Source organism: Sminthopsis crassicaudata, chromosome 5, assembly GCF_048593235.1.
Source record: "Sminthopsis crassicaudata isolate SCR6 chromosome 5, ASM4859323v1, whole genome shotgun sequence".
NCBI classification, from domain to species: domain Eukaryota; kingdom Metazoa; phylum Chordata; class Mammalia; order Dasyuromorphia; family Dasyuridae; genus Sminthopsis; species Sminthopsis crassicaudata.
Window position 1 is genome coordinate 293,260,830 of NC_133621.1, and position 12,423 is coordinate 293,273,252.

The 12,423-nt window shown below is 49.1% G+C and overlaps 1 protein-coding gene across 3 annotated transcripts in view; it reads left to right on the top strand.

Annotated features, from left to right (window-relative positions):
• RIC8B (RIC8 guanine nucleotide exchange factor B) overlaps positions 1 to 12,423 on the top strand; it is an 85,445-nt gene that overhangs the window by 41,951 nt on the left and 31,071 nt on the right. For all 3 annotated transcript variants that reach the window (XM_074271488.1, XM_074271489.1, XM_074271487.1), the window contains exon 4: positions 8,530 to 8,624. In XM_074271488.1, the coding sequence (XP_074127589.1) occupies positions 8,530 to 8,624 (95 nt within the window). The remainder of the gene's footprint in view (positions 1 to 8,529; positions 8,625 to 12,423) is intronic.

Sequence of the window (12,423 nt, forward strand, 5' to 3'; positions counted from 1 at the left end):
CACACAGCCAGGAAGTGTTTGTGTCCGAGGCCAGATTTGAACTTGGGTCCCCCTGACTTCAGGGGGTGCTCTATCCCCTCTGTGCCTCCTAGATGCCCCTTTTTAATATATATTTTTTAAAAGCTACTTCTCCTTTCTTGGTTGCTTTCTAGTGTCAGTCTGCATTATGTCCTACGACCCACATCATTTCTTTTTCAGCATGCTTCGAGTTTCCATGTTCAGTACAATCTCAGCATAATCTACCACAGTCCTGGCACTTTGGTGCTGCAGAAATAACTGGTGGGTAGTTGGTCTGGGAGCAGCTTGGGAATTTGGTCTCATCTCCTGTGACCTTTGCTAAGTCAGAGAGATGGGCGGGATTGGTGCAGGCTTGTTCACCAGGCTCCTCACGGTCTGGGAGAGGTCGCTTCCGCTTCAAGGAGCAGTCCGTCCCCCGGCAGGTCATGGCTGGGTGCGGAGGTTCTGGCCGAGGCCTCCCCCTGGGCCACGGAGCCAGGCACGGTGAGTGATGGTGGGACTGGGGACGCTGTTCTCATTGCATTCCCATGAGGGACATTCCATGAGTTTCCGCCCCTCTTCGGCCATGTGGATGGCCTTAGGGCAGGTCAGGCTTAGAGCTGCCCTGGACTTTGGGATCCCCTTTCCTCATTTTTATAGCTAGGGAAGCTGCAGGCCAGAGTCAAGGCATCAGCATTTGGTAACCTGTCCCGTGCTGTCTAAATGTCAGTCATTGCCAGAGTGGGAAGGGCTCTCTAGGCTGGTACCTGGGGACACACCTGAACCCCAGGGGATCCTGGTCATGGCCCATCAAGAAAGGCTGGCAGTCTGGCCTCTATGCCAGAGGCAGGGACTGGGCTGAGGAGGGGGTCTCAGGATTGCAGTGGGCTTTTCGTTTGGCCCTCAGCACATCCCTGAGAGTCCTGGGATCGCCTTTGTTGTTGTTGTTGTTGTTGTTGTTGTTGTTGTTGTTGTTGTTGTTGTTGTTGTTGTTGTTGTTTTTAATAATGAAAGGATCATTTTATTTTATTTTATTTTTTGCAAGTGCAATTTTTATTTTTTATTAATTTTTATAATTATAACATTTTCTTTGACAGTACATATGCATAGGTAATTTTTTTTACAACATTATCCCTTGTACTCCCTTCTGTTCCAAGTTTTTCCCCTCCTTCCCTCCACCCCCTCCCCTAGATGGCGGGCATTCCCATACATATTAAATATCTTATAGTATATCCTAGGTACAATATATATGTGCAGAACCAAATTTTGTTGTTGTTGTTGTTGCAAAGGAAGAATTGGATTCGGTAGGGAAAACTAACCTGGGGAGAAAAACAAAACAAAACAAAACAAAAAAACAATGCTCACAGTTTACACTCATTTCCCAGTGTTCCTTCTCTGGGTGTAGCTGATTCTGCCCATCATTGATCAGTTGGAATTGGATTAGCTCTTCTCTATGTTGAAGATATCCACTTCCATCAGAATACATCCTCGTACAGTATCATTGTTGAAGTGTATAGTGATCTTCTGGTTCTGCTCGTTTCACTCAGCATCAGTTGATGTAAGTCTCTCCAAGCCTCTCTGTATTCCTCCTGTTGGTCATTTCTTACAGAACAATAATATTCCATAACATTCATATACCATAATTTATCCAACCATTCTCCAATTGATGGACATCCATTCATTTCTGGGATCACCTTTGTGCGTGCAGAAAAGGCGGTCTGCTTGTGACGCAGCTAGTGAAGGTGGGCCTCGGGACTTGTCATCCTGGATAGCAGCTGGGTGGGGCAGAAGATAGCCTGCTGGGCCTAGAGCCGGGAAGCCCGGGTTCCAGCCCTGCTCTGTCACACCCTGGGCAAGTCGCTTGGCCTCTTAGCCATTTATCTGTAAAATGGTAATAATAGCACCCACCTCTCAGGGTTATTGTGAAGATCCAATGAGACAATCTTATGTAAAGTGCATTGCAAGTCCAAAAGCACTAACTAAAGAAATATTAGCTCTTACTGGTTGTGATTTGTTGGGGAAGGGGGTCATGCTCAGCTAAGACAAACCCACTGAACTTATATCTTTAAATATAAAGACGGGGGAGACAGTTGGTCTTCCTTCCAATTGGAGTTTTGTAGCACTGGTGACCTTCCTTTGTTTTGTTGAGATTCAGAAGCGTCTCCCTGTATTGACGTCCTTCTGATGATTGAGATAGCAGTACTCTATTAGGCACCTGTGGTTGCCCGGCACTAGGGACAAAGTTTTCCTAGAGGGGAATAAAACAGGAACGTAAACTACCAGGATACAAAATGAGGCCTTATGGGTACACGTGGTGTTGAGTTCATTCTTACCTGCTGGGGATGAGGTGATGCTTGGTGGGGGAGATGGACAGGAAGGAATTCCACAGATGGGGCGGTGGGGTGTGCTCTAAAAGCAAATGTCAGTGCCAACAAAGGCAAGGAGGAGAACACGTTTGGGGGAGCAGCAAGTGGCCGAAGTTGGCTGGAGAATGGAGTACAGATGGACTAGTGCGGGATGAGGCTAGGAAAGGTTGGCTAGATCACGTAAGAGCCTAAGTGCCAGACGAGGGAGTCGGCACTTTAATAGTTTAAAGAGCTGAAATGACAGCAGAGAGTAATCAGATCTGTGCATCTTGTGGCCTTGGAAAGGATGAATTGGAAAGGGAAGCAAGTGGTCAGGTGGTCTCTTCTTTTTCCTCCTTTTCTCTCTCTCTCCTCCCTTTTTTCTCCTTTCCTTTCCCTTCTCCTCCCTTCCCTTCCTTTTTCCTCTCCACAGGGCTTGCAACTGACGTACTTAAGAGATAGATGTCATGTGTATATATGTATACACATCCACAATCAAATCAGTCTATTCTCAATCCAAATGCAATTTATTTTGAAATTTTTCATGGCACTGCACCATTTTTGTGTAGATAATACTTCAAATTTAGCAATATTAGGGATCTTGGTCCTTCCCATACATTTTGCTTTCCTTGATTTCTTCTGATTCCCTCTTGTGTTAGAGCAGACTCCTGGTTATTCCAATATTGGGAACCAACTTTATTATCCCACTTAACTTAGCCTCATTATTTTTCAGATTAATCATTTATTTCATTCAGTGTTTCAGCTTTTTTTTCAAAAGATTCCCTAATACTAGAAGTAATCACAGCAGAGGAATTTTCATAGCTGAGCTCTCTTCCCATCCACCTGGATCAGAGCTTCTCCTCCCTGATTGAGAGGTTATCAGAAGGTTTTTTCTTCAGCTGATCACCAGTGTCTACCTCTTAGTAGGCTTAAATGAGAAAGCTCTTGATGGAAGCTTAAGGGCCAAAGAAGAATATGACTGTGTGGGGGGGAAAAAAAAATAGCCATTTGTTTTGGTTAAAGAGAATCTTATGGGAGAGAGGATGAATTTCAATTTCAGCAGTCTTCATTTCTTAGTTATGTTGTTGCTGCTGTTTGTCCATTCCCAAAGATGACCATGACATCAGGGAGATAAAGCCGTGACATGTAAGTGAATGAGATTTAAATGAGGGAGGGCTGGGACAGGGTCACCTGCTTCACTTCCCCCTCCAGAACCATCCGGATCCAGGGGCCAGATATAGACCAGGATGACTGGAGATGGCCCTGGATGCACATAGATAGTTGACCTATCTCTAGTTTTTGGTACTGTAAGAGGGGACAAAGATGATAATCCAGGAGAGGACTTCTTGCTCATTCCTCCTCCTCTTCTTCTTCCCCTTCCCTTTCCCCTTTCCTTCCCTTCCTCTTCTTCCTCTTCCTCTTTCCCTTCCCTTCCTCTTCTTCCTCTTCCTCTTTCCCTTCCCTTCCTCTTCCTCTTTCCCTTCTCTTCCTCTTCCTCTTCCCTTCCTTTCCCTTCCTCTTCCTTTCCCTTCCTCTTCCTCTTTCCCTTCTCTTCCTCTTCCTCTTCCCTTCCTCTTCCTCTTTCCCTTCTCTTCCTCTTCATCTTCCCTTCTTCTTCCTCTTCCCTTCCTCTTCCTCTTCCCCTTCCCTTCCTCTTCCTCTTTCCCTTCCCTTCTCTTCCTCTTCCCTTCCCTTCCCTTCCTCTTCCTCTTCCTCTTCCCTTCCCTCCTCTTCCCTCCCCTCCCCTTTTCTTCTCCCGCACTGCTTTGACACTGCCTTTACATTTATCAAAGCTCTAAGAACATTTGAATGGGACTTGAGAGGACCAAAAGAGAGTGAGACCTCCATTTTATCTATAATTGTGGGAACCTAGGACAGTGTGACTAAAGTTAGGAAGAAGGGTGGGTTTGGAAATCAAGACATTGAAATCTGTCTTGATCATGTTGAGTTTGAAATGAGGCTAAGACATCCATTTTGAGAAGTCTGATGAGCAATTAGTAATGTGTGCCCAGAGTTCAGGAGGAAGATTGGGGCAGGATATGTGGGCCTAGGAATCTTCTGTAGGGGGTGATAGTTGAACTCGTGGAAACTGTTGCTCATTTAGAGAGAGAAAGGAGGGCCCAGGAGAGTATACTCATGCACAGAGATGGGATAGATTTGGTGATCCAGCAAAAGCAGTTAGGAGGAGGCCCAGGAGAGAGCAGGGTCTTGGAAACCCACTGAGTAGAGGAGGAGAAAAGCTGGTCTTATTACTGTTCTCGTGTGTACCTGTAGTCCAGTTTGATTATAGGTTCATAAGATTTTGAGCAGAAAGGGGTCTAAGAGATGCTCTAGGTCTACCCTCTGTGGTTGCATTTTATTCCATTTTTGGTGCAGGAAACAAAGATTCAGCTCCAGGCTGGACCGGCTTGGCCAGGTTTTTGTTCTCTTCATTGCTGTTTGTCTTCTAGCACGGCAAAGAAAGAATCCTGTGCTTGGCCAAGGTGTTTCATTCTGACTCTTGGTTTAGAGATTGGTTTTTCAGCATCTGCCATGGGTGAATCAAAGTTTGGAGATTCCCCTCCATGGTAAACATAACCTGCTTTCCCTAAGGATCTGGTTGTCGGGGTTTTTTTTTTTTTTTTCCCATGAGTCATGTAGAAAGAAAATAGAATCCTTCCTTTAACAGGAGCTCTCAGTCATTTCTAGGAGAATCGTCTTGCCAGGTGCTATCTACCCGTCTTCTTTGAACTCTTCACTGAGGCTGTTTGTGCTAATGGCTCAAAACGTGTATAGTCTTTGTCCAGCATGCAAACCTGGAGGGCTTCTCGGGATGATTGCAGCTGGAAGAGGAAAATAGGGAAAAGATAGGAACCAAATAGGCCAATCATCAACCCCAGAACACAAAGAGAGACAAATATTGGCAGAGGTTTAAGGACAGGATTTAGATGAGATAAGAGAGGTGAGGAAGATGTTTAGGAATGACCAATTCCCACATATAGGGAGGAGTTTAAGCTATTTCATGTGGGAGGTTCTCTGAGATCACCCCCACCCCAAAGATATTAAAAATCAGTTTGCTAATAGCATTAATTTTATGTTGACTCATCTTAGCTTCAGAGGATGACTTTTTTTTTTTTTTTCTAAGCTTGTCCCATAAATTCTGGGATTGTTCCCTGTCTGGGGCGTTTAGCTTTCTGTTTACTGACTTACAAGGACATTATGTGAGTGTATGTACTATTGAAATGTCTGGCTTCAAATTGTGCCTTTTTCTTATTTGAAATGAGATATTATCAGTACAGACAAGGAACGAAATGCAGGTTCTTAAGGTCCTTGTTGGTAGGAACTTCAGAAAGATGTTTTTGCCCAAGTTTTATTTGGACATTTTATTCCTCTTTATCTCAGTGCTTTGCCTAATTTACTTTTATGTGCTTTTGAATGGGTAGTTAAATTTCAATAATGAATAAAATGATCCTCGGATCTTTCGAAGGGATAGTTCCCTATAAAAAATGGAAAACAAAATGGTGGAGAAGATAAAACACAACTATCTGCCACGGGGAAATCTTGCTTACCCCAAAAAGTTTGGTTACGCAGTGTTTGAAAGTTTGCTGGCACAAAGTTTTTCCCTGCCAGGTTAGCCAGGTTCCTCATTTTACATATGAGAAAATTCGAGGAGAAAGGGGGCTTGGCTAAGATCTCACAGCAATTACTAGTAGAGCTAGAATTTAAACTCCCGTTCTCAGCCTCTGAAGGAACTGAACTTTTCATTACGCCGTACCGTGCTGCCATTTTGTAAATGAGGACACAAAGTGGTAGAGACTCGACGCCTAACTCAGTGTCCTGGAAGATACCAGAATGCGGCACGTGATTTAGGAAATGTGAGCAGGAACCCCATTGTCATCGTCACAGCCATGTTCTTCCAACACCTCAGAGGTCATTTATTCCGACCTGGGCTTGAATAAAAAGACTTTGTGTTCATGTTTCTCTGACAGTCGCTCATTGAGCCTCTGCCTCTGATGCGGGGGTTCACTACGCTTTGAGACAGCCCGTTCCACAGTTGATTTTAATTATTAGGAGGTTCACTCTTTAGCGAGCTGAAGCGATGACTTAAATATCTAAGAAATCACGCTTGACACCAAGAAGGACTAATCGAACCGGTCCTTTCATTTGCCCAGCATCTGCCCACCACGCCAGCGGGTGGTGTCTGGGAGTAGGCTGGAAAGGTCCAGCTAGCCCGCGTTGCCCGCAGTGGGCCGCCGGACAGCGTGCCTGCTTGTTTGGGCTCCGTTCCACCGTGTGGTCTAAAACTGCCAGGCCCGGGCTCGCTTGTGACATTGACGGAAGCACAAGCCCGCTCATCATCCTGGAATGTGAATGAAGAGTCGGCCCACAAGCCGCGTAATTTCCCGGGGAGTCCTCCCCGTCTTTACCAAGGGGATGACTTTCGAGGGCTGTTTTACACCAGGGCGGCCTTGATGAGTAAGGAGGAAGTAGCAGCTCTGCCATGTTGGAAGTAGACTGGAGTCCGGGAAGAGAGGCGTGGAGGAGGGAGAGAGTCGATGGCGGATCACTTTGCCAAGGGAAGGGAGGCCAGATTGCTCTGTTTTGCAAGTTTATAGAATCGGGCAAAGGGACGGGAAAGATTACGCTCTTCCTGGCAGTTTCCAAGGGTAAAGGGTCATCTGGTTTAAGGGAAATTATTCCCTGGTTGATCTGTCAAAATTAAGCCAAAGAGCACCAGGCTGAGGGCTTCGAGTGCTTCGGGCCACCCCGGGGCTTCACCCGGCACTTCTAGACCAGGGCTGAGACGGGTTCCGCGTGTTCTTGGCACTGCGTCAGTTACTAGTAGGGAGTTTGGGCTAAGGACTGCCAGGCACATGACAAAGAAGAGGCTCCCTGGCATTTCTCCCCCTCTGGGTTCCTGCTCTGACCTGCAGGTGCCTGGGATGGTGCAGCTTAGAGCGGCCTCCTTACCTGGGGGTTCGTGATCTGGGGGGAGTATGTCTCAGGTTTTCCCCTCACCGGCCTCTGAGTGATACTTAGCCTTTCCTTCGGTGATTAGAAACGGGTTCTGAGAGGGGCCCAGGACTTTCTTAGATTGCTTGGGGGGTCCAGGACATAAAACGGGAGAAGAGCCCTGCCGCTCGAGGCCTAGTGACATTAGGCTGGGCATTTTGCCTTCCCGGCCTAGCCCCCTCCCCTGGATGGCCCCGCGGTCCGCCCGGCTGCTGCAAACGTGGCCGCCATTCACAGGCTCTGGGCCGCATAAGTCACTGCGGTATTCCAGGAGACGGTGAGAACGGGGGCCCAGAGCAGGTCCTCTGTGAAACACCTCGGCGGCCCCGGGTGAAGAGCAAGCAGGCCCAGAAAGGAGAGCCAAGCTTGCTCACCAGACCTTCGGCTTCCCCCGAGCCGGGGGCCGAGAAATGCCTCGACCCCCGGCTCTGGGGGAGGACGCTGGTCCCAGGGGGCTGCCTCGCCTTTGCTTTAGGCTGGCCCTCCTCGCTGCCACCCTTAGTGATGGAGTCGGTGATGAGGTGCCGGAACGCCTCCCAGGAGGCTTGAGTCATCCCTTCTCCGGAAATGGCCCCGAACTGCCAGATCTCGGCCAGAAGGCGCTCAGACTCTTCTTTCAGTCCATCCCTGAATGTGGATGTCCCCAACAAGTAGCGGGGGGTGAGCCTTCACCTGAAGAAAGAAGGAACCTCCTGAGAGTCAGGACAGCCTTTCACCGTCTGGCCAGCTCTGGTTGTGAGCAGGTTACCCCCACTCCAGCCCTACGGCCTCCCCTGGCCAGAGGCTCTCCCCCCTTCTCTCTCTCTGTCCCCGTCTCTCCTCCTCCTGTTCTCCGGGTCAAGGCGCCCTTTCAGTTTGGGGGAATCACTGTCTGCCTGAAATGCTTATAAGCCTTGTGATAATTAACAAATGTGTCTCCTTACCTTCTCCCCCTTTTCTGACCCCCCCCCCCCCCATCTAGTAGGAATTCTCTGTGAGCCGTGTGCAGCACGAGGGGCTTGTACCGGCTCTTCTAGCTCTTGTTCCCCCGGAGCCGACCATCCTGGACTGGGCCGTAGCCAGGCCGGAGGCGTGAGACCCGAACCGCTGGTTCACCGGCAGACGAGCTGGCCGCACGGCTCCCTGCCGGAAGCCCTCCTTCGGCCCTCCCAAAGCAAAGCGTGACTTTGTCCCTCCTCTCTCGTGTTTTCTGCAGAGCGACTCTCACCAGTTCCGCGTCATGGCCGCGGTCCTGCGCCACTGCTTACTCACCATGGGCCCGACTGAAGACAAGACGGAGGAGCTTCACAGGTGGGTGAGCGCGGGCGTCCCGGGGGAGTGAGCGTCCCGTCGGACCACGGTGAGAGCACGGGCTCGGTTCCGGGCGTCCCGTTTTAGCCAGGGGAGGTCAAGGCCGGGGGTCAGGACTGTTCCGTTCCCCCTTCAGTTAAGGGGAAGGAGATAAGAGAGGAGACAGCCGCCCCCCAGGAGACTGAACAGACTTGTTCTCCCTTGTCTCCAGAGGCCAAAAGGAGCAGCGCCCTGTGTTCCAAGAGGCAGGTCTGGGCTCGGTACGAGGAGAAACTTCAGTCAGAGGCGTCCGGGGGGGTGGGGGCCGCCTGAGAGAAGGTGCCAAGCAGCAGCCGTGTGGGGGGGGGTTCCTCTTTGGGTTTGGGTCTCTGCTGATTCTACAGTGGGGGGGGCACCCCCCCCTCACACACGTGTGGTTTAAATCCGGAGTCACTGTTCTACAGAGAAGGTCGGTGTGCTGCGGAAGGGCCTGCATTGGTGTCCCACGTGGGTGACCTTGGGCCAGGCCGAGGGTCCCTGGGCCCCATTTCCTCAGCTCTAAAAAAAGGAATGTAGCGTTTCCATTCCCCGCCTCACAGCACTGCAGAAAGCAAGCCCTCAGGTGGAGCAGGAATGCAAGAAGGAATAAGGAGGAGCTGGCCTGGGGGGTGACGAGAGGGCCGGAGTTCTGACAACACTAGGCTGGCTCGCCTCCTTGCTTGGGACAGGACTGGGCCCTTCTCACTTGGGGAGGAATCAGAGTAAAGGGCAGCTGACCAGAGGGTTGCCAAAAAAAGAAAGAAAAAGTGTCATCGAAACATTTCGTTCAGGGAAACTGAAGGAAATTCTGAAGAGAACAATCTTTGACAGTAACAGGTTGAATTTATGACCTACACTAATTTTTTTAAAAGCACGGTTTGCAATAAAGATTCATAGGGCCACATGTCCAATTTTTTTATTCTGATTAATTAGGAAAGTATTCTTTTTTGGTGTTTATTAAATTAAATGTGAAAATTAAAGAGTTAAAAACTAAATTTTTGATTTAAAAATTAGATGATTCCATTTTTTAAAAGAAAACTAAAAAATAGAAAAGAAAGAACATAAGATTGATGTGACAATTCAAATTCTCTGGGGAAAGAAGGCACAGACGGTAGTTGCTGTAGGATTGAAGCAGAGGCCTACTTCATCCTTCCTGAGATACTAGGTCTCTTATCTGTGGCCGGGCCTTTCCCTCCCCCCCCCCCTGCAGAAAAGGCGGCAGCCCTCTGGACCCCTTACATCCCCTCTGGGGAAGGCCCTCTCTGGAGTGAGTGGGGCTGGGCCTGGGTCGGCAGACCCTGGCTTAGATCTGCTTCCGAGGGAGGATTGGTCAGTCATCCCAGTGAGTGCTGATGTTTATATATGTCTGTATATGTGTGCATATACATGTACGTGCACACATACTCATGCACATGCCTACAAGGTATCAAACGATTGTGCATTGTCCTTGTCTGTGCAGAGCGCGCGCACACACACACACACACACACGACTCTAAATTCCATGAGAGCAACCCCAGGGCTGTGACTTCTGCAGATTCTACAGCTTCTCACCCCGGTGTTCTGCACACAGTCGGCGCTTAGTGAAAGGCTGGCTTCTGCAGATTTGATCATCTCAGCTTCTCACACCCGGTGTTCTGCACAAGAAGGCGGTTAGTGAAAAGATGTCAAATTGAATAGAATTTAAGAAGTCTTTCCCTCTCACCCAGCGAGCAGAGGGCACGGCTTCAGCCCCCTGGTCTGGGCTTCCGGAGCAGTTTTTCCGCTGGATGGACAGTCATCGATCTGCAAGGGGAGGGGGTGGCACAGTGAACAAAATGGTGACCAAAGCCCCAGGTGCATTCTGGGCTCAGTCACGTTGGGGGGGGGGGCGCTGGAGTGAGTCAGGTGCTGCTGCAGGGCTGCCGCTCTCCCCAGTTTGGCAGAAGCAGCGAGGCGGGAGGATCTGAGGGGAGGAGGCAGGGATAGTAGTGAGGGAATGCGCCCAAAGGGCGCGGAATCGGCAGAAGAGAGCCCCTCTGCTTCCTCGGGCAGTCTTCGTCCCGCCCCCGAGGGCCCTGTTCCGGAGCGGTTTCCCAGCGGACCCGGAGGGCCGGGCCGTGTGTGAGAGGGCCCTTCTGCGGCCCTTCCCGCCCAGGCTTGCTTAAGCCGGCCCCGGCCCCGCTTTGGAATCTGCGGATCAGGAGGGGCCTGGGAGCCGAGGGGGAGGACGTGCCGTCCCGGTGATTGATGATCTCCCGGCCGCCAGAGAGGGGCGAGTCGGCTGCCCAGGGTCTCTCCCCCCCGGAGCTGGCATTCCAGCCCCATTGTGCCCGTCTGCGCACACTCACCGACTTCCTGGTAGCTGGAGCTAAGTGACGAGATCAGAAAGCCACACTTCAGGCTTGAAAAGAATAGCTCGGACACAGTGATCCAGAAAATTAATTTTGTACTTGTTTGGGAACTCGGGGCTTTAATAAGAAACCAGCAAACGGAGAACTTTTCCTTGAAAAGCCGAAAAAGCACCAAATATTTGTTGAATCCAATGCCAAATTTGGTTCCCTACCCTTGTCCCGTCCTGGAAACTGGTTACTTAACGTCGTTTAAGAAGGGAGGTTGTCCTTTAAAACGATGTCCGGGAAGAAGCCAGTTTGAAAGTCTTCCATTTCTCAGGGGTCTTAGCTTCTTGCTGGGAGTCCTGGGATCTTAGCCACCCTCCCCGTAACCTAGCAGCGCCCCGCAGTGGAGGGGCGAGAGCGGGGAACGGGGATTTCTGGGCCAGAAGGCCAGATTGCCTGGCAGGGAAGGGGCCTCTCCCTCCTTAAGGAGCTCAGTCTCAGCTGCTACCTGTGGAACCCAACACATTCACAGAAGAGAGCAGAAGGAAGCTTGGAACAAGACCCGGCCGACCAGGCGATGTTTACACTGTGCGCTTAAAAAAACAAGCTAAACATAATAGAGATTCACAGTTTGCATCCTGTCCTTTTTTTCCTCTTGTGTATGGAAAGGCTTGTCAGAGTCAAAAAATTTAACTGAGGAAGATTTCAAAGAAGGCATTTGTCAAAGTAAAGGGTGGGAAAAGGATTCATTCCTAATGGATTTTCTTTCCTTATAAATAGCCAGAGTTGGAGCTTTTCAGCTGCAGGTCTGCAGCAGGCGGATCAAAATGAGAGCAGCACTTGTTTGCTCATTTGGGGGAGGTTACAGGCCCCCATGTGCTGTTTCCCAGCCTGCTTCTCTCTCTGATGCATCAAATGAGGGTTATTTTTTTCCTTCTTCATAAAATACTCCCACTAAAAAATGAAATCTTATCTTATCCGATGGTGAAGAAAAGCAAAGCTCATCTTTGGAAAAATTAGAAAAATCGAGTTTTAATAGGTGTTTGTTTAAAAAATAATTTTTTTTTTTTTTTTTGCTGGGGGGGGGTATGATCTGCAAGGTTACTGTTATCTTAATGAAAGGCCCCATTGGTCACTTTCTTTGGGGCCATGTCCTGAACTCCACTGTGTTTTCTGAGCTCTAAATCAAGCTAAGGGACAGGAAAGGACAGTTTTAATCAGAATTTAAGACTTTGAAGATGCCTGAAGCATTAAAGCTAGATATGTGATTTATTTTGGAGGCAGGTCCTTTTTTAGCCAGTTCTGAAGTTTCTGCAGATTAAAGTAACATCTAGAATATCTTCCTTTTCTGGTGGGAAGGATACTGTGGATTGGAGAGCAGGCCAAATTTAAAAGAAGTTTACACCATCCTTGCAGAGAATTTGTGGTCCAGTGAATCATCCACAGCGTGTCTGTGATGGCTCAAA